The sequence below is a fragment of the Hypomesus transpacificus genome, chromosome 19, assembly GCF_021917145.1.
Source record: "Hypomesus transpacificus isolate Combined female chromosome 19, fHypTra1, whole genome shotgun sequence".
NCBI lineage: Eukaryota > Metazoa > Chordata > Actinopteri > Osmeriformes > Osmeridae > Hypomesus > Hypomesus transpacificus.
The window spans coordinates 1,200,738-1,222,137 of NC_061078.1; the positions used below are offsets into that span (position 1 = coordinate 1,200,738).

At 48.3% G+C, this 21,400-nt stretch overlaps 3 protein-coding genes across 9 annotated transcripts in view; 1 reads left to right on the forward strand and 2 right to left on the reverse strand.

Moving 5' to 3' along the window:
• efl1 (elongation factor like GTPase 1) overlaps positions 1-9,258 on the reverse strand; it is a 41,049-nt gene extending 31,791 nt beyond the window's left edge. The window contains exons 1-12 of one of the 6 annotated variants that reach the window (XM_047041772.1): positions 9,186-9,258; positions 8,671-8,781; positions 8,500-8,567; positions 8,324-8,408; positions 7,937-8,070; positions 7,685-7,822; positions 7,243-7,496; positions 6,467-6,590; positions 4,469-4,548; positions 4,226-4,362; positions 3,900-4,022; positions 2,915-3,014 (exon numbers count right to left, since the gene is read on the reverse strand). In XM_047041772.1, the coding sequence (XP_046897728.1) occupies positions 2,915-3,014; positions 3,900-4,022; positions 4,226-4,362; positions 4,469-4,548; positions 6,467-6,590; positions 7,243-7,496; positions 7,685-7,822; positions 7,937-8,070; positions 8,324-8,408; positions 8,500-8,567; positions 8,671-8,761 (1,334 nt within the window). In that variant the 5' untranslated portion in view covers positions 8,762-8,781; positions 9,186-9,258. Of the gene's footprint in view, positions 1-2,914; positions 3,015-3,899; positions 4,023-4,225; positions 4,363-4,468; positions 4,549-6,466; positions 6,591-7,242; positions 7,497-7,684; positions 7,823-7,936; positions 8,071-8,323; positions 8,409-8,499; positions 8,568-8,670; positions 8,782-9,084 lie in introns of all 6 variants that reach the window. The other 5 variants (XM_047041775.1, XM_047041773.1, XM_047041770.1 and 2 more) reach the window with 5 other exon arrangements.
• A 1-nt stretch (position 9,259) lies between these two features.
• Positions 9,260-12,921, forward strand: saxo2 (stabilizer of axonemal microtubules 2). 2 transcript variants are annotated; one of them, XM_047041777.1, is made up of 8 exons: positions 9,260-9,429; positions 9,893-10,072; positions 10,263-10,465; positions 10,659-11,020; positions 11,154-11,378; positions 11,752-11,874; positions 12,028-12,149; positions 12,393-12,921. In XM_047041777.1, exons 1-8 carry the CDS (start codon positions 9,392-9,394, stop codon positions 12,544-12,546), a joined length of 1,407 nt encoding a protein of 468 aa, XP_046897733.1. In that variant the 5' UTR covers positions 9,260-9,391; the 3' UTR covers positions 12,547-12,921. The 2 variants fall into 2 exon arrangements, with proteins under 2 accessions (XP_046897733.1, XP_046897734.1); XM_047041778.1 differs by lacking the exon at positions 9,260-9,429 and having other exon boundaries at positions 9,952-10,151; positions 12,393-12,895.
• A 1,253-nt stretch (positions 12,922-14,174) lies between these two features.
• adamtsl3 (ADAMTS-like 3) overlaps positions 14,175-21,400 on the reverse strand; it is a 37,098-nt gene continuing 29,872 nt past the window's right edge. Inside the window, exons 24-27 of the mRNA XM_047042312.1 lie at positions 19,464-19,668; positions 16,486-16,589; positions 16,186-16,400; positions 14,175-15,676 (exon numbers count right to left, since the gene is read on the reverse strand). Of these exons, the coding sequence (XP_046898268.1) occupies positions 15,558-15,676; positions 16,186-16,400; positions 16,486-16,589; positions 19,464-19,668 (643 nt within the window). The 3' untranslated portion in view covers positions 14,175-15,557. The remainder of the gene's footprint in view (positions 15,677-16,185; positions 16,401-16,485; positions 16,590-19,463; positions 19,669-21,400) is intronic.

Consider the following 21,400-nt stretch of genomic DNA (forward strand, 5'->3'; position numbering starts at 1 on the left):
GTGCGGAACACCAGTACAGCATATTGCCCTTTCCCTTTTGTACAGAGCTTCAGATGTTGTGTCAAAACCCAGATTCAGGCACATCCAAGTAGAAATGAATTCTCACAAGACGAACTTCAAACCTCTGCAAGAGTTTCTTCCTGCCGGCAGCTCCTGTAGTTCCAGCTAATAAAGCATCTGCTGTACACCTCAGCCTGAAGGCTTTGTTCACTTGTTCCTTCAAATAAAAAGTACTCTTCCCAGGAAGAGCTATCTATGTTTGCATCCTTGAACAGAATTGTCAATTATGAAACACAAAAGAACAAAGATTTCGACAGAGTGCACTCTGGGTACGCAAGACACATCCACAGCCCTGTGTGTTTCTCCCACAGGAGGAGGCTGGTGTGGGGCAGGAACATGCCTGTTGTCTGTCTTCCTGCCTATTCTGCCTACCAACCATGCAGTTATACAGACCCATGACTTCATCAGCCAATCAGACAGGAGGCCCTTTGAGCACCGGGTCAACACCGTTGGAGGTGAAAAGAGAAAAAGGCAAATACATGACAGAGAGAGAGAGAAAAGGAGAGAGAAAAGGAGAGAGAGAGAGAGAGAGAGAGAGAGAGAGAGAGAGGAGGCTCGACCCTTCACTCCTACGAGCAGTCTTATAACTACTATTGAGAACTAAATTGATGATGGCTGCCATGGTAACAGAATGGTGCGTGGGCATGTGTTGATGTCTGCCGGGAGACTCAGTCTGAAGCTCATTCATGCTATTCCTGCTTCTGAGGTTGAGTATCAGGAACAGAAAACACTGTTTACTGATGAAGTCTCCAGTTAAGCGTCTATACAGGGATTGTGAAGGCTAATTCTTTTTTGAAGGGAAAGAGACATAATTGTAAATGATGACGGGTAAACTGTACAAACTACTCGATGCATGGCAGTATATATATATATATATATATATATATATATATATATATATATATATATATATATATATTTGTTTTTTACATTAACAGAGTTGAAAGGATCCTTGACATTTGTGTCAACCATTTAATCACCTCCGCCTTCCCTTCTGAAGTGGACTGCTGTGCTGGAGACATCAGCAGGAACAAGAGAATCACTTCTGGAGCACAGCTCTCCAGACTGAACAACTTAGGAACTTCCATGTTCATTAAAGTTTCATGTTAACACTGGGTAGACCCATGTCATCCAACAGCCCTCTCTCCTCCTGTCTGGAACAAACAGACTAGGACGGCCTAGGAGGTGCAGCTAGCAGAACGTTTACAGAACATGTAAGACACCCACAGGGACCAGTCAATAACGCGTTTTCTTGAAACCTTTACATTTGTATGATTCAAGTATGTTCATTTTGCTGCTCAGCTACACTGAAGAGGACCGAGTCCAGCTGGGAGAAAGAGGCAGAAAGCGAGGCAGAGAGCGAGGCAGAGAGCGAGGCAGAGAGCGAGGCAGAGCCTCACAATATGTGTGTACATAGAGGATCTCAGACAGACCTGCTGTCTCTCACGTTAAACATGCCAAATATTGACCAAACGGGCAGTGGTACAGTGCGTTTCCAGATGACTTGTTCATGGGCCTGACCTCCATAATAGATGCCCTGTGCTGTAGGTGCTTGTGGTCTAACACACAGGGTGTCCAAAGGGATGTCATCACCACACCACTGTAGGAGGGTAACCCTGCAGGCCTATTGTCATGCTACTGTACAGTATTGAGCACTGGGCTCCACACGTTGCGAGACAAAAAAAGAAGAAAACTCTAATCGATGTGGCGTTCAGGTAGCCAGAGATAAGCCTGGGGCATCCGCTCTGCGTCGACACGGTAGCGAGCCCCAGGCGTGGTCTGAGAGATCTCCTGAGATGCCTGTGTGTTCCTTGGATCCTTGCTTGGCTATGGGTGGCCGTGGATGTGCCTGGTGTGCGTGTGCAGCTGCAGCAGGTGGCAGGCATCAGAAGAGAGGTCCTGGCAGGCTCATTAGGCAGGATGTTGGACAGACCTCGTCTGGCTCTGTGTGGTTTGACTGTTTTCACACCCTCCTCTCTACCTCTCTGTCTTCCATTTCTCTGCCCCTTCGACTCCTCTTCTCTTTTCATCTCATGCTTTTTATCTAACCCCCTCCCCTCCCTCCTCTCTCCCTGACAGCCTGTCTTCCTCTCTGCTCCCCTCTCCTCTCCGCCTCTCTGGGATGGTAATGGCAGAGCTGGCAATTAGAGCCTACTGCTGTGACAGGAGATGGAGAGAGGTGGGGGAGGGAGGGTTAGGGGGAATGAATAGGGGGGCTGGGGGAGAGGGAGAGGAGGAGGGGGATTTAGAGAGAGGTGGAGACGAGAGGTGATGAGGGAGAAAGGGGGAGCGGGAGGGGGTTGTGGGGTAGAGGGAGAGAGGAGACAGTGGGTGAGGTGGGGGAGAGAAGGAGTGGGGTGAGGGAGTTTCTTTCCACTCTGAAACACAGTCTAGATCCTGGACACAGAGCACCGCCTGGGCAGGAAGAACCACACACTAGAATCTCACTCCACCTAGTTTACACTAGTCCAGTAAGTCTACACTCATCCACCCAGTCTCCACTTATCCTCCTCCTCCCTGGTCTCCACTCTCCTCCACTCTCCTCCTCCTCCCAGTCTAAGCTCAGCCAGCCTTCAGGGTGCTGGTCAGGCCTGCCCTCCGGCAGGTCTGGGGGTGGAGGTGGAGGACAGCCTCCACCCTCCTACAGTCTGATGGGAATCAGTCACCTCAAGCCCCCTCTCTGTAAGCAGCTGAGGAGCCCCCCAGTCCCGTCTCTGATGCGGAGCGCGTCTGCTGCTCAGAAACCAGGACGCCAGTGAGCAGCCATGACCTCAGAGGGGGGGTCAGCAGGGGAGGCGGTGGGGCCACAGCGCCATCTGCTGTCGGTCCAGGGGGAGGCGGGAGGGCTCCTTACCTCTGCTTGTTCTGGGGCAAGGCCTTGGCCTCGATGGCGAACATCTTGGACACGAACACAATGACTGGAGCCGACTCTTCACTGGAGCACTGGAGGAAGGCTGGGAAACAGACACACACGCTCAACATGAAGGTTGTTCTAGAACAGACCCTTGGTCCTGGTCCACATTTGTCGGATTCAGACAGACACACCTTGTGTCAAAGGCATGAGACAGACACAGAGAGAAAGAGAGAGAGTGAGAGAGAGAGGCAGAGAAAGAGAGTGAGAGAGAGAGAGAGGCAGAGAGAGACAGAGTGAGAGAGAGGGAGATATAGACAGAAAGAGAGAGAGACAGAGTTAGAGAGAGAGAGAGAGACATCACACCCGCCAAATACTCTCTCATTCTCGCTCTCATTCTCACTCTCATTCTCGCTCTCTCGCTCTCTCTCTCGCTCTCTCTATCGCTCTCTCTATCGCTCTCTCTCTCTCTCTCTGCTGGACGATCTCCCCAGGATTACAGATGTCTCTTGTAAACACACAGAGGTGGTATGAATGTCCTTGTAACCCTGGAAGCTTCCAGCAAGGCCAGGGAGAAAGGCTGGGCCAGCAGGAGCATTGATCCAGGCCAGCTCAGAGGACACCAAACACCATACCTGGCACGGCTGGAATACTAACACATCTCTCTTCACTAATAACACGGAGATAATGATGATGATGATGATGAGAGGCTCCGAGCTGTGGTGGTGTGTGTGTGTGTGTTTCTGCATGTGTGTGTGTGTTTCTGCATGTGTGCGTGTGTTTCTGCATGTGTATGTGTGTGTTTCTGCATGTGTGTGTGTTTCTGCATGTGTGTGTGTGTGTTTCTGCGTATGTGTGTTTCTGCATGTGTGTGTGTGTTTCTGCATGTGTGTGTGTGTTTCTGCATGTGTGTGCGTGTTTCCGCATGTGTGTGCGCGTTTCTGCATGTGTGTGCGTGTGTTTCTGCATGTGTGTGAGGGTGTGTTACCTGTCTTCAGCTCCTGGGTCTGCTGGGGCAGAGAGTCGAACCTCCGTGCCCCCACGCTCATCAGCCTCTCCACCCTCTCTGACCCCATGTCCAGAGGACTGGGCAGCTTCTCACACACCATGACTGGACGCACGCTCAGGAGAACACACGTGTCGGGGGCTCGCTCGCACGCTCGTGCACGCACACACACACACAGGTATTCACACACACACACAGGTATGCAGACACACAGGTATGCGCAAGCACGTGGATACACAGACAAGTATGCGCACACACACACACACTCACACACACACAGACAGACAGACACACACACAGAAGGATACACAGCACCGCCTGTGAGACAGGGAGCCACTGACTGCAGATGGCAGCGAGGAGGACTTTGGGGTCTGAGTGACGGGAGTCTCTGGCCAGCACCTTCACCCCCAGAGACGACACCATCTTGTCCACCCTGTCCTTGTCTCTGCAGGGACAGCACATGCCCGGTGTGAGTCACATGGAAGGGGCCGCTACAGAGGGGGCAGGTCTAACACGTACCAGGACAGTGAGGAGGGCATAGAGGGATGTACCTCTGAATGACCACGGCGTCGTACAAACTCCATATGCTGTCTAGAACAAGCTGCACGAAGAGAGGCTTCTTCCCTTTTGCCTGGAGAGGGAGTGACAGGGAGAGGGGGGGAGAGAGAGAGGGGGATGGGAGAGGGGGGAGGAAGGAGGGGAGAGAGGTAGGGAGAGAGAGATGGGAAAGAAAAGACAGTTAGAGATTATTTTTTTTAAAGAGAACATTCATCCAGCTCCAATCTGGTTAACTAAATGGATAACAGAAAGTATATACAGTACTTCTACACATGATCTGAAAGAACTTCATCCAGCATTTAGGGCTGTCCACCGTACTGACAAGAGGAAGCTAAAAGGATCAGGGGGCCCAGTGCAGGGGAGCCCAGTGCTGGGGGGCCCACTGATGGAGGGCCTGTGCAGAGAGGCAGGGGGAGGGGTGGGGGGGCTACTGGGGTGGCACATGCATCCTCCTGGATGTGTCATTAGCTGGCAGTCAGACAGTCAGTCAGACAGACCATACTGTTATCTAAGCTAAGAAGAGGCACAAATGTAGGCTTTTATCTAGCTGTGTAGTCGAGGTACACGAGGTACACGAGGGCCCCTGGTGGCAGTGAGTGCAGCCCAGATCTGCAGAGAGAGGTCAAGCTCTTCACAGCTCTCACAGATAGCTATTACACACCCTCCACTCTCTGACTGAGCACACCGAAATACCCTAAAAGCTTTGTTACTTAGTTTCTATACACGGCAGATCAATGGGAGTGACTGAAGGTCAGCCGGGAGGTATTGACAACGCCGTTCACAGGCAGACACACGTCTGTCTGCCCCGAGCTGAGGAGCAATTATTGATCCGATCACTGGCCAGATGATTGATCTGTCTGGAAATGGTGACATTACAGACGGCCGCAATGTATGGACAGCGTGCCCTTCTCTGAGCTGCTCAACCAACACACGGAGGAGCGGCAGCAGTTTAAACGTTCAGCCTTCGATCCCTCACTTCACAAGTCTCAGTGTGAACAAACAGAGGCAGAGACACAAATAGACAAGCAGGCAGACAGACAGACAGAGGACACAGGCAGACAGACAGAGAGACAGACAGGCAGGACACAGGCAGGACACAGGCAGACAGGCAAGACACAGGCAGGACACAGGCAGACAGACAGGAAACAGACTGACAGGCAGGACACAGACAGACAGGACACAGACAGACAGACAGACAGACAGACAGGCCACACACAGACAGGCAGGCTTGTAGGGAGCAGTATTCATGCAAATGCAGCCCCTGTCAGAACCCGGGTCAGCAGCACAGTGGTAGAGTCAGTGAGAGGGAGGAGCCCCCTGCTGTGCAGAGATGGTGGCTGTCTGGCCGGACCATTACCATCCCAGAACCACACTCGCCCCTCATTACTGTCAGAAATGGCACTCAATAATATCAAACACACAGAAGAGGGCTGGCAAAACTCCTCTACAGAACTACTGCTGCAGAGAGAGGGAGGGGGAAAGACAGAGATACATAGATGGAGAGAAAGCATGAGCGTGAGAGAGAGAGCGATAGAGAACAACAGAAAAGAAAGAAAGGCAGGAAGAAAGAACAGACAGAAAGCGAAACAGAGTGTGTCACGGTTCACTAAACTGACAGTTAACTACCATGCAGAGCTCCAAGTGAGCCAGCCTTGAGAGAAGCACACCCTGCAGAGACACATCCACACTGAGACACTGCTGACTAACTCAAGGCCATCAGACAGGTCAGGTGGAATCGGTTTGTCTGGGGCTGTTCTCTAAGGAGCCACAATGATCCTGTGTAGGCGTGGAGACCACAGGAGGAGTAGGGGGGGGGGAGGACCACACTCTGAAGGAACACATATTTGCCTGTCTGGCTGTTCCCTCACTCTCAAAGCAGTGTTTGGTTCTGCACAAATAAGTGATATATTTACCCCCATCAGAGAGGGGAAAGTCAGCTAGGATGTGTGAGGTGTATCTGGGACAGACCCCAGGTGGAGAGCAGACCGTACCCGTGCTCCCTTCATGATCTTCTTGGCTTTAGCGTTGAGGTAGAAGTCTCCCCACAGTGTTTTCAGCAGGACTCCTGTCCTGATGCCCATCTTCTGGCTGTAGATGTCAGCAAACTGCTGGATGCTGCACACACACACACACACACCATACCCACAACTGAGCCATGGTGCTTGGTTTCTACATACGCTATGTTTTGTTAGGTACTTCTGAATAGGTATCATCTTCCTCTGTTTACATATTTCACAGTCAACACTCTCTTCTTCAAAATGACGAGGCTACAAGGCTGGTTTTTCGGATGGAGTAAGGTGAAAATTGACTTATTTACAAACGTATTCCTTCTGTCGTGTTCCCAAAGGAACAATTCTCAATCTGACAGTTATATTTCTAGATGTCAGTGATTACAAGGGCACAGCTTTGAAACAGACGCTGTGAAACTGCACAAGACTCCAGTGGTCAGTCTGATTGGATACTGTGCAAGTTGTGTACTACTCTGGCCTTTGTTGGGCAAACCCGGACAGTTAAAGTCCAAACTAAATGACTCAGAAGTCCTTCTAATTCAGATGAATTGACTGCAGATTATGGCTGCTGGGTTTTCATAATTGGTTACTCTGCCTCTCAAGCTAAAGGTAAACAAAGACCTTGCAAAGTCCTCATCCCTGTCTGACAGCTCCACCTACTGGACAAATCACACCCTGTCATCTTCGATTTCGTTTGTAGTTTGGGTTAAGTGAAAAAACCCTGTTTCACCTGACGATACCTTAGCTGGCGAACTCACCTGAAGCCCCATCCGTCGATGGCGCTGGAGAACACCACGTTGCCCTGGTCTGGAGAGAAGTACAGGTGGGAGTCATCCGTCTCCTCCAGACCTGCGCTCCAGTCGTATACCTGCTCTCCCGGGCTCTCCAGCACATCCTCAGGGTCCTCCCTCCCCTCATCCTCCTCCTTCTTCTTCTCCTTCTTCTCCTCCTCCTTGTCTGCTCGCTCCTCCAGCACTTTGGATGTAAAAAGAGCACCTGTTACAGCATTTACCTAGGGAAGGAAAATAGAATAACATTTAAAATTGTATCTGTATAGCCCTTTTACAAGCATTGTCACAGGAGGGCTTCACAGATGCCCATAGACATAATATACAAAAGAGAAGTGTAATTCATCTGAAGGGAATATGTCACAAGATGTTCTCATATCAAATGGTCCAGTGCTCCAGTGGGATCTCTCACCTGTTCCAGAATCTTCTTCAGGTGTGTGTATGCTTCCTGAGACGAGAGTTTCAGCTCCATGATCAGTCTGTCTATCTTGTTGATGACCAGGACAGGACGGATGTTCTCCAGCCAGGCCTGACGTAGCACAGCCTGAGTCTAAACACACACACACGTCCCTTTAGTCATTTATCTTGGCCCGATGTGGAAAAGTGAGGAGCAAGAACAAATAGAAACAGAGTGTTCTAGAGTGTTCTAGAGAGTGATGTGAACCTGTGGACAGACTCCTTCCACGGCATCCACAATCACGATGGCTCCGTCGCACAGCCTGACCGCCGTGGACACCTCAGAGGAGAAGTCTACATGACCCGGGGAGTCGATCAGGTTGATCAAGAAGTCCTTCTCTCCTGAGGACATGGGGACAGAACAGTCACATCCTGTCGGCAGCACAGCAGTACATCACACATGGGGGAGAGGGGCTTGGTAAGTTCCAGCTATGTAGTGAGATGGCGCTGGACTATGTTAGGTTATCCTCCTGTTTTACCAGCTGCGTAGTGCAGAGAGATAGCGCTGGACTATGTTAGGTTATCCTCCTGTCTTACCAGCTGCGTAGTGCAGAGAGATAGCGCTGGAGTATGTTAGGTTATCCTCCTGTCTTACCAGCTGCGTAGTGCAGAGAGATAGCGCTGGACTTCATGGTGATCCCTCTGAGCTGCTCATCCTCTCGGCTGTCCAGGTACCGCAGCTGGAAGATGACGTCACCCATCATGCCTACATCAGTACCACAGCAACTCTGTATGTACAACAACATTCCTCGAAAATATTTACTTACTAACCTTCCCAGCTAGGCGGCTTGATATGATACCATTGCTCGCAACAAGACAATCGGCCAGAGTTGTTTTGCCTGGAAAAAACACAAAAGTGGTTGTAGATGTGGGTAAGAAAGTTTTTTTATAAACATATGCGATGTAAACGCACTTCAGCATAGTTCCGCTGGCGGTCCTTACCATGGTCAACATGTGCCAGAATACACAGGTTCCTGATGTTGGAAGGGTTCTTCTGTAGCGCAATGATCTTATCTAAGCTTGTTTGCCCCATGCTTTACGGCTCATACGCTGCTGAAAGAATAGTAAATAAGTTAGCTAGCTATTAGTTCCCTTTGACATCGTTTGCTAACTAATAGCTAACTAAATAGCTCATTGTTGTGCTTCAAAAGAAGTTGACTAGCCCTACTTTAAAAGCGCCACAGTAAATTAGCGCTTATACATAGTTACTGAAGTTGTTTGACTCAAGAAACCGGCTATTTTGACAGATCATGTCGGGAACTTTGTCTGGATGCTAACAAGGCACAACAGTTTAAAGGACAAAATACATTAGCCCGCTTTTTTAACAGTATAAAATGACTACACAATCGAACGTACTGTATGGTAGTATAGCGTTGCGTCCCCATATACTATAATATGTTATTTTTGTACGAGAATGTGCATTACATTCAACACACATGTGAACATTTTCGACTCACGTTGCTTCCGGAAGATGACGTCGTACGTAAACTACGCCCCTTATGGATGCCTCTGGATTGTACTACGTCGTTACCAGGACGACGCGGTGAGGTTGCTTCGACACAACTTGCTTCTATAGAAACGGACACAGTTTAGTGTTAAGTGGCGCAGTTGTGAGTTTGCCGGGGAACTACAGCCACGGTCAGTTTCCTCTCGTGGAAAGAACATGATACGCCAATGCCTATGCGAGATTTGTAATTGTGGGTAAGGTATTCAATTATTGTTATTTTATCTTCATTGGAAACTGACAAGTTCCTGATTGCGTTTTAGACGTTGTTTTATTATGAAGGACAATCGCAGCTACACAACCACAACTGGCAACAATGATCCAGTGAGTGGTATGCAGATTGAGGTCACGTTAGCATCGTCATTGCTAATTTTGTATTTTAACTGTGTTAATATAAAGTGTTATTCTTTACTGATTGAATGCTTTCATCAACACTAGTTCTAGGTCTAGTAGCCTACTGGGGCAGGGCGGTAATCATCACTAATCACAGGCACACCTTGACCTGAGCAAAGATATGCCCTTGGTTACAGAGAAAACAAACCTGTCCTTCTATAGTTGCGTCCTATGGTTGTGTTCCCACTTCCCACAGTCGAGTTGAAGTCATTGTTGAAAACAGGAAATGTCAACGTGTACCATCCAATCTTCACACTGATTCCTCAGACGGCATCGTTGCCCACACCGGCCCACTGCCCTGTACGGGAAAGGGAACCAGGCATGTGAGCAGACAGAATACACAGAGAAATACCCTGCTTATGGAGCGCACAGGCCACCCAAGAGCATGAAACCCAAGCCTGTGGATCACAATGACAGGGGGAAAATGGACGGAACAACTACGTTCAAGTAACTGCCTCGGAGCCACACCTTTCTCTAAAGCACCCCTCTCATGTGCACGGACAAGCTGGAGAGATTGTCAACAACAGTATTACATGATTTACATTTTGGATACCTTTAATGTTAACTGCATCTTTAGTGCACACACTGTATATTTCTCAGCTCTCTGTATACTTTTGTGTCCATCTGGCCATAACAGGACAGACTTCATCCCCTACGAGGTGAATCGGCGACCAGGTAGGAAGCAGGCAGAGCACAAGCCCTATCCTGGGGAGATTGACATGGGGACGACCTACAAGCAGGACTTCAACCCCTACCAGGTCACGCCCTGTGTTGCCGTGAGACCCAAACAACGAGTGCAGGCTGCGCCGGGCAAACTGGACACTGTGCCCACTTATAAAGGTGATGCATTCGACCATAACTAAACATTTGACAATCAAACTGTACACACATGAGGTTTGTTCAATTTCAGGTGTGTCACATTATTTCTTAGATTATAAGAAAAGACAGGTAATGGTTCTCAGGTATTCCCCTACAGAATGGCGTGTGAGCCATGATGAGACACATAGCTTAACATGCTGATGTTATGTTCCAGATGATTTCAAAGTGTGGCAGATCAGCAAGAGGGAGCTCACCAAAAGAAACGAGAACTACCAGCCGTCCTCGGCCAAGTTCCAGGGCACCTCCACCTTCCAGGACGACTTCATCGACAGGGGCTTGGTCCCCAGGGAAAGCTTCAAACCCTCCAGTGTCCCCATGTTGAGTGAGGTTCCCTTCGACGGCGTGACCAGCAACCATCTGTCGTACGTCCCTCACCCCACGGAGGCTCGCTACGTCAAGGCCCCGGAGGTGTACAAGCCCAGCACAGAGCCCCTCCAAGACATGACCACCCAGCGCAGGGACTTCCAGGGCCTGCCTGGACAGCTGGCCCGGAGCTGCAAGCCCGACCCTGCGAAGGTAGCACCACAGGAAGCGCACTAGCTGTAACCCTACCTGTAGTGGTACAGCAAGGCTATCAATGTCATTCATGAGCTACCAATGATAATTCCAGCAATCAAGCCAATGCAATGTTCTATTTGTCATCCTTCAGGCGTCATCTGACGCCCCTTTTGACGGCAGCACAGAGTTCCAGCAGCAGTTCCAGCAGTGGCCGGTGAGCCTGCCCCAGCTACACAAGCCCCTGGAGTACGTGGGTCCCACCCTGCACATGGACATGAGCACCACCTCTGCTGTGGACTTTGTCAAGCACAACATCCAGCCCTTCACATCCGCCAAGCCCTTCTGTCAGCCCCTCAAGTCCTCCGTGCCTTTCCAGGTTAGGAGGGGAGGGTCTGATCAAGAGATCGACTGAGAGATTAGTGGTATTAGAATCAGCTTTATTCACTTATTATTTAAGTAAGTTTGCACAAACAAGGAATTGACTATGGCAGGAAAAGGTGCATATGGTAAACATGTAAGGGTTTTGAATATAAAATGTTGAAAATATAAAATGGGAGTGAGGGGGTGGAGTTTTCATTACACATTCGTGCAAATATCTGTACCCCCACACACACTTTTAATTAGGAAAACGATATTTAATGGCCTTGGCCTGTTATTACAAAATAGCTGTACTCGCCCTCATATAAGAAAACAAACCTAGGTCCCTGGTGGTAGTGGTGACAGCTTATGTGTCCGTGATGTGGTCCTAGGGATACACCACCATGAGAGAAGACTTCCAGCCCTGGGCCACCCCGAGGCAGGCCTTGATGAAGAAAAGAGAAGAGGAGATGCACAAAGCCACTGGCAAGATGGACGACCTCACCACCTTCAAGGCAAAGATGCTACAACTTTTTTTTATTTTATTCCTGGCATATTATAGGATTGCTAATCTTAATTCAATTACATAACGTCCCTATAAAACAGCCCCTGTCCTAGCCCCTGTATCTTTTTTCAGTATTTGTTGTCTTGGGTCCTCTCCTCTCCAGGCCCACTACACAACTCACAAGCTTCAGCCCAACATCAGCTTCAAGCCCCCCAACACTGTAGTGAGACGAGACACCCCCCTGGAAAGCGGAACCATGTACAGCACAGAGTTCACGCCTAAGAGGTGTGACACCTAGGCTACACAGTTTGTAGAGTACTGTCTACAGGAAGACTCCTACGTTTTGAGAGTAATATTACTCTCATCATGTAATACTCTAATACTGTGATACTGTAAAACTGTGTTACTTGTAAAACTAAACATTTCTGCTTTCACTGCTTCATAATATCCCACAGTATTACACGTTGAGTGATATGGCTCTCCCCACAGCAAACATTGATGGTGGGAGTGTATTGTTTTGTGTTGCAGGATCAGCGTTTGCCTGGCTAGCTACGACTCCCCTCCAGGGTTTGTGTTTGAGGACTCAGACCACAATGGGCACAGGTTTTACAGGAAGTTGTCATCTAAGGGTATGATGCAGGCCAGTAATGTTCCTGTGCAGAAAGCAGTAGTGGTGCAGTAATAAAGCTTGACTGTTGTCACGGAGACCCACGATTCTGACCTCATAAAGAGCACGCCACTTCTGCATTGTTTACGTCAGTGTATTGTATTTACCTACAGTGATTTTGAAAAGTATTGGCGATTTGATAAACACATGATTAAGTATGCACACGTAAACACACAAATCTTTATTTTGGTAGAAGCTATTGCTCACAAATGTATTAATTTGTTCATTTTATTGAATATAAATGATGCTCCTATATCAATATGCATCGTAATCATCACCATGTCTATCAATGTAGTATGTGCCAAATGTTGGCTATCAAAACCCCCACTGAAAATCCTGCAACAAATGCACTTTTCTTTGTGAATAAAATATTGAGCCTTTATGAAGAAACTAAAGAGGGTAACATTTTTGGGGCAATTGTGGTGTGCTTGCGTCCGTTGCAGCTGGGTCCGTTTTTTATATTACTTTATCACCTCCAAATCTATTGTTTAAACAAATATCAAAGATTCAAAAAATTTGGAGAAAGACAATATTTGAAATCGGTGGTAGACTACATTAAAAGAAACCTTGGCGACCAAATCCATTGATTTACCATCTAGCGATCATTAGGTGTCAACAACGTCTGAAGATTGGGGGGTCATGTAACCGGCTATTCTCAGCCCTGGTCCTGGTGACCAACTGCTCTGCATTTTGTAGTTGTTTCACTATTCCAACAACACCTGATTGAAATGAATGAGCTGTTATCAGACTAAATATATGAGATAATGATGATGAGAAATTGTTTATGCTTACCTAGAGATATTTTTCACAGAGAACTTGATAGAGGGACACAGGGGTTTCAGGAACAAACAAACGAATTGTTGAGCAACCAATACGTAATTGGTATGAGAGGCTCTGGAAGGTTTCACCTTGTAAAACAAAGCCATGTTAGCCATTCAGACATTACATTGTAGCACCTCACCTGTTGCCAATAATCTGTTAGCTAGCGTTAGCTAAAAGTTTGGTAGATAGGCTAATACTGTAGCTGGTTACTAGCTGGTACATCTAGTGCTTAGGAGATCCAGATGTCAGCTAAGATATAGAAGAGGACCGTAGCAGACAATTTTACTCACCTGAAGAAGCAGGCTTCTTGCAGTCTTAGCTTGCTAGCTATCTCAGAAGCTAAAATGTTCGGCTGTTGGTGATCGCGCGCAGGTTTGTGACGTTAGTAACGTTTGTGATTGTGGCTAGCTAGTTGGCTACCGTTTGCTCCACTTTTCGCCACAAAACCTTCCAGCTGATGCAAGCAACGCTTTGGAAACAATACGCAAATGTTTACACCGACATTGTCTGTCAGTAAAATATAGTATAAAAAATGGACGATATATCAGCTCTGAAAAGTGAAGCCAAAACATCTCGAGCTGGTTGCAGTGTAGGTCATAAGTCCCGCCCCCTCCATGTTCGGATAAGCCAAACAAATAAATCTAAGTGAACGTCAAATATTTTTTTCCCAAAGATGGTTTCCTTTTTGTACAGTGAGAAAAACATGCGATGAAGCGCCGTCCATTCTTTTTAAAGTCTATGATATAGTGATAAAATTGAGCAGTTAGGGTGAGAAAATAACGTTTTACTAAGTATGACAGAGAATATAGATGAACAACGTAAATGATCAATCTGTCTTTATTTGTAATGTTTTAGAGCACTTAAATGTGTCTTCAAAATACATTCCTTTAACCAAGTAATGCTTCCGAGTGTGAGTTTCAAATTAGTAGCAACTGTAGGATAATGACTGCATTTTATCATGTATCTACACAACATCTGACTGAAACAGCACCTAAATTCATGCAAATTAAACCAGAGAGACAAAGGTGTAAACCTGCCAACAGCTAAGCAGCTGCTTGATTGAGGGTTTATACGCTAACATTAAAATATGTTTATATGAGAATAAAGACATAACTATCACTAACTAAACAAAAAGGTAAGAAAATAAAGTCCCACAAAATCTACATACACACAATGTACAATATTGCACTTGAACACACTATATACATGACTTTACAATGCAGCACATGAGTATAACCAACCAAACACAAGTAAAACATAGACTGATTGCTTAAACAAAAAACAAATGTCACTGTGTCAAAGTACTTAATCCATATTATGCTTTTCATGGCTGAACCAGTTTTATCCAAACAACAATGAAACTGTAGACAATCTTTCCTCACAGTACAGAAATCTTTGACATGATCTACAATGCTACTACTGGGGATTTTTAAAACCACGAACGATTGTATATGTCGGTTTTAGTACTGTATTTATGGCAAATAATGAAATATTGGGTTTTACAAACACCTGTCTTGTTTTCTCTACTGTGCCTTCATGTACAGTAGGTTGTCATGACTACTGCATAGTCACTCCAGGGACTGTAGAGCATAAGCTGTTATATGGTACAGTAGTGATGTTCTACGACAACCCAGTATCCCTCCACCCTCACACTTGAGAATAGTCACAGAGGATAGGATATCTCACCTCCACATCAAATATCTACATGTATAATAATATTTATAATATATAAATTAAATTATAAAACACAGGATATCCACCATTACAATCTGTTACCATGACGTCAGGAGATTCACATTCTATAGTACACAAGTCTGTTCTCCTTATCAGGAGTGTCACTGGGCGCATTATGATTATTGACAAAGAGTTAAACATGGTATGAACTCCTTGTAATATGGGATGGTAGTTCAGGACATGGTTGGCCATTTAGGTTTTAATTCATATATGTCTCCAACTAGTCACAGAAGTTTCAACTAGGGGAGGAAAAAACTGAATTTCCTAATTTAGTCTCTGAAGTTCACAGAAATTGATTTTCATGGAGGGAGTGATGAGTTTAACGAATCCCAGCAATGTTTGGGGGGGGGGGGGACTGTTTGTAGCAGTCTTGATGGAGATGAACTCCAGCCATCTTAGTCTCTGTCCTTCCTGCCAGCTGCACAGCGTGGTCCATCTGTCCTAAGGGTTGATGTTACATCAACTGGCCACTAGGTGGCACTTGCTTCCTCTGAGCAGGATTCGCAGCACCTCTGCTTGTACATCTGAATGGGGCACAGCTTCAGTCTCTTCACCACAGTGCAGTAATGTGTTGTGTCCTGGCATTCACCTGCAAAAACAAGTTAGACATGGTCAATCATTTGGAAGAATTTTTTCTTTCCTGGCAAGATTGTTTTACCTAAATGTTCCACGCTTGCGTCTGTGGATATTGGGTAGATGTCAATACAAATTTTGACATTAAATATTAAACAGCAAATAACTCTCCTGCTTTGAGCCTGTGGTTGCTGGATAAAGACGATAATTCTGCCAAACGTAGCCTGGTCTGAATGTTTCCCCCCAAAAAGCTAAGCAATAATCTGCCTGTTATTCCGTTTTCAAGTCAGTGTGTGAGAGACTTTTCCACCAGCCCACAGTTTTACTAGGTGTTTCTCAACTAACAGACGTCAAATGCCACATTTCACTATCAAAAACATATCAAAGTATCAAAAACTGTATAACACAACTTTTAACAGAATTCTTTACAGAAAACTCTCAATGCTAGACATGTGGCCTGGTACTGAGTTCACCGACACACACACACACACACACAGACACACACACACACACAGACACACTTACTCCCACAAGTGGTGGTGTTGCAGTTCTGCCAGGTGGCAGGGCGTCTGTGCCAGGAGCAGTGATGGTCTGCCAGGGTCCTGCCACTCCTCCTCTGGCCACAGTCCACCCTCCGAGACTGGAACCCACTGCCGCATGCCACCGTGCATGCTCGCCACGGGCCCACGCGCCACTGCACGTCACACAGCTCTGACGAGCAGTTACGGACCTCCTGCGGCCTATCGGAGGGGGGGGGGGGGGTGCAGTGAGACAGTGCTCTGCGAGAGCTGTGTGAGAAGGTGTGTGTGTGGGTGTGGTTTCTACCTGTGTTTGAGATCGCAGTCTTGGTGAGATGAACCGTTGGAGTGTTTACAGACCACCGCCCGCTTCTGCACTGTCAGGATGGGGCCTATGCACCTCCCAGAGCACTGCAGTCACACAGTAGCACAGTCACACACAGTCCCAGAGCACTGGAGTCACACAGTCACACAGTCACACACAGTCCCAGAGCACTGGAGTCATACTGGAGTCACACAGTCACACACAGTCCCAGAGCACTGCAGTCACACAGTCACACAGTCACACACAGTCCCAGAGCACTGGAGTCTCACAGTCACACAGTCACACACAGTCCCAGAGCACTGGAGTCACACAGTCACACAGTCACACACAGTCCCAGAGCACTGGAGTCACACAGTCACACAGTCACACACAGTCCCAGAGCACTGGAGTCACACAGTCACACAGAGTCCCAGAGCACTGCAGTCACACAGTCACACAGTCACACACAGTCCCAGAGCACTGGAGTCACACAGTCACACAGTCACACACAGTCCCAGAGCACTGGAGTCACACAGTCACACACAGTCCCAGAGCACTGGAATCATACTGGAGTCACACAGTCACACACAGTCCCAGAGCACTGCAGTCACACAGTCACACAGTCACACACAGTCCCAGAGCACTGGAGTCACACAGTCACACAGTCACACACAGTCCCAGAGCACTGGAGTCACACAGTCATACAGTCACACACAGTCCCAGAGCACTGCAGTCACACAGTCACACAGTCACACACAGTCCCAGAGCACTGGAGTCACACAGTCACACAGTCACACACAGTCCCAGAGCACTGGAGTCACACAGTCACACACAGTCCCAGAGCACTGGAATCATACTGGAGTCACACAGTCACACACAGTCCCAGAGCACCGCAGTCACACAGTCACACAGTCACACAGTCACACACAGTCCCACACAGTCACACACAGTCCCAGAGCACTGGAGTCACACAGTCACACACAGTCCCAGAGCACTGGAATCATACTGGAGTCACACAGTCACACACAGTCCCAGAGCACTGCAGTCACACAGTCACACAGTCACACACAGTCCCAGAGCACTGGAGTCACACAGTCACACAGTCACACACAGTCCCAGAGCACTGCAGTCACACAGTCACACAGTCACACACAGTCCCAGAGCACTGGAGTCACACAGTCACACACAGTCCCAGAGCACTGCAGTCACACAGTCACACAGTCACACACAGTCCCAGAGCACTGGAGTCACACAGTCACACAGTCACACACAGTCCCAGAGCACTGCAGTCACACAGTCACACAGTCACACACAGTCCCAGAGCACTGGAGTCACACAGTCACACACAGTCCCAGAGCACTGCAGTCACACAGTCACACAGTCACACACAGTCCCAGAGCACTGGAGTCACACAGTCACACAGTCACACACAGTCCCAGAGCACTGCAGTCACACAGTCACACAGTCACACACAGTCCCAGAGCACTGGAGTCACACAGTCACACAGTCACACACAGTCCCAGAGCACTGGAGTCACACAGTCACACAGTTACACAGTCACACACAGTCCCAGAGCACTTGAGTCACACAGTTACACACAGTCCCAGAGCACTGGAGTCACACAGTCACACACAGTCCCAGAGCACTTGAGTCACACAGTTACACACAGTGCCAGAGCACTGGAGTCACACAGTTACACAGTCACACACAGTCCATGAGCACGGGAGTCACACAGTTACAAACAGTCCCAGAGCACTGGAGTCACACAGTCACACAGTCACACAGTCACACAGTCACACACAGTCCCAGAGCACTGGAGTCACACAGTCACACAGTCACACACAGTCCCAGAGCACTGGAGTCACACAGTCACACAGTCACACACAGTCCCAGAGCACTGGAGTCACACAGTCACACACAGTCCCAGAGCACTGGAATCATACTGGAGTCACACAGTCACACACAGTCCCAGAGCACTGCAGTCACACAGTCACACAGTCACACACAGTCCCAGAGCACTGGAGTCACACAGTCACACAGTCACACACAGTCCCAGAGCACTGCAGTCACACAGTCACACAGTCACACACAGTCCCAGAGCACTGGAGTCACACAGTCACACACAGTCCCAGAGCACTGCAGTCACACATTCACACACAGTCCCAGAGCACTGGAGTCACACAGTCACACAGTCACACACAGTCCCAGAGCACTGCAGTCACACAGTCACACAGTCACACACAGTCCCAGAGCACTGGAGTCACACAGTCACACACAGTCCCAGAGCACTGCAGTCACACAGTCACACAGTCACACACAGTCCCAGAGCACTGGAGTCACACAGTCACACAGTCACACACAGTCCCAGAGCACTGCAGTCACACAGTCACACAGTCACACACAGTCCCAGAGCACTGGAGTCACACAGTCACACAGTCACACACAGTCCCAGAGCACTGGAGTCACACAGTCACACAGTTACACAGTCACACACAGTCCCAGAGCACTTGAGTCACACAGTTACACACAGTCCCAGAGCACTGGAGTCACACAGTCACACACAGTCCCAGAGCACTTGAGTCACACAGTTACACACAGTCCCAGAGCACTGGAGTCACACAGTCACACAGTTACACAGTCACACACAGTCCCAGAGCACTTGAGTCACACAGTTACACACAGTCCCAGAGCACTGGAGTCACACAGTCACACACAGTCCCAGAGCACTTGAGTCACACAGTTACACACAGTCCCAGAGCACTGGAGTCACACAGTCACACAGTTACACAGTCACACACAGTCCCAGAGCACTTGAGTCACACAGTTACACACAGTCCCAGAGCACTGGAGTCACACAGTTACACAGTCACACACAGTCCATGAGCACGGGAGTCACACAGTTACAAACAGTCCCAGAGCACTGGAGTCACACACAGCTACAGTAGTCACACACAGCTACAGTTGTCACAGAAGCAGTGTACCTTTCCCCAGGGACTGGTGACCCAGGCCGGACAGCTGTCGGCGCTACACTCCTGTCTGTCTGCTGGGCGTGTGTTCCTCCCGCAGACAGAGGGCGCCAGAGTCCTGACCCCTCCGCCCGCCTCCACCTGCTGGCACGACGCCTGCCTCTGCTGCCAGCCACGCCCACAGGAGGCGGAGCAGGGCGACCACACAGACGCCACCCAGCTGGAGAGGGAAGACAGGGTCGACATGCCACGCTGCTGTCAAAGCTGACCTCTGACCTTCACTCGCAGTCACATTCAGCTGAGGTTGTGACAGGACAACACAGGGGATTGAGGGCGGGTGAAGACCCCTCCAGGTGTTTTGGTACCTGGACAGTCCCTCCTGATAGCGGGGGTTGTGAACCTCCTGAACTCCCCAGCTCCTCAGGGGTCAGTAAAACACATCTGCTCCCACTATCCAGGCCTTCTCCAGGAAGATCACTCTATCTATTCATAACCCATCTGTTATAGCGGTCTAGGAAGCGAGCGAGCGTGTTAGTGGGTGAGTGAGTATTTATCCAAGTAGGAGATTGCCAGTCGTCCCCCCCAGGAGAGGGCGGTACAGCTTGGGTAACAAAGCCAGCTTTGTGTGTGGATGGTCGCTGATGACCCAGCAACAGGCACTAAGCAGTTTCCCAGAGCAGCACACTGCTGTGCAGCAATAACCCAGCCAGTGGCTCTGTGTCGGTGGGCCTTCACAAGGCAATCATCAGCTGATGGTTTTGGCGCAGCCACACAGGGCAGGACTAAACCTAAACAATTACCTGTTTTTATTCACACAGAGATGGAGGGAAAACAGAAATATTTCAACAGGCACTAAGATGAGAGTTAGTTCTACCAGGGCAGACAGTATTACAGCATTCAAGTTTTATAGTTTGAGAGTATTAAAGTATCCAGTAGTATATGATGAGTATCGTGTGGCTGTGTTTCATTATGGCGGGAATGAGATCTGACCTACTGAAAAGCCGGACATCATTTATATACCCCAAGCTCTTCTCTGGCCCCCCAATGGTGGAATTAACTCCCCACCTCCATCAGAGACACTGACTGTCTCTCCACCTTCAAGAAAAGGCTCAAGACGCACTTGTTCCGGGAGTACAACGGTACTTAGGAATGATTTTCTGGACCTGATGTTATTTTCCTCCAGGAAAACAATGACCCTTATTGAGGGACTTGTTGGCTAGTTGTAACTGATTTAACTTATTGTACTCGCTTTGAATTATATTATTGTTGCTTGCTTTCCTACAGGTACACTCTTGCATTTTTATGGCTCATGTTGTTTAATTGTAACTTGTTTACATGATCTTATGTTTCTTCCCATTGGCACTTATTTGCTTCTCACAATGTATGTTTCATGTTTTGGCTACCCACAAGTTTTTGGGGCTATCTTGTCATTTATGATTGTTGACCTGTGCACTTTTTGTAAAGCTCTCTCTTGGAAGTGGCTTTGGATAAAAGCCACTAAACGAATAAATGTAAATGTATATATAGTACATTCAATCCATTCATTGATTCCTTGAGGAATCCTTCCTGTGTGTAATTCAGTGGGGACTTGTGGTCAGGTCAGGGTCCTCATCTCTAACCCTGCTGAGGGCCATGAGTTCACCTTCAGATGTGCCTCAGCGATACAAAACCATGCAACTTTATTCGTCACACCACATGAGCAAGACCCACAAGACTACTGTCTGCCTAGCAGCACAACGCTGGCTGGACTCGGGCCAATGGCTAAGGGTTTGGTCTGACGTTAGCCAATCAGCAGCGTGCAGTAAAGCTGGCTAAGAGATAGCTTAAGGGCTGTGTAGAGTGCTGTCCCAGTGTGTGTACGTGAGTGTCTGTGAGTGTGTGTGTGTGACAGTGTGTGTACGTGAGTGTGTGTGTGTGTGTGTGACAGTGTGTGTCCCAGTGTGTGTACGTGA

What these genes read in the sequence shown, in the direction of transcription:
- saxo2 (XM_047041777.1), top strand. Translation starts at nt 9,392, where the DNA reads ATGATACGCCAATGCCTATGCGAGATTTGTAATTGTGG. An exon ending in TGCGAGATTTGTAATTGTGG is followed by an intron (nt 9,430 to 9,892) that starts GTAAGGTATTCA and finishes CTGATTCCTCAG; the next exon opens with ACGGCATCGTTGCCCACACC. An exon ending in CACTGTGCCCACTTATAAAG is followed by an intron (nt 10,466 to 10,658) that starts GTGATGCATTCG and finishes GTTATGTTCCAG; the next exon opens with ATGATTTCAAAGTGTGGCAG.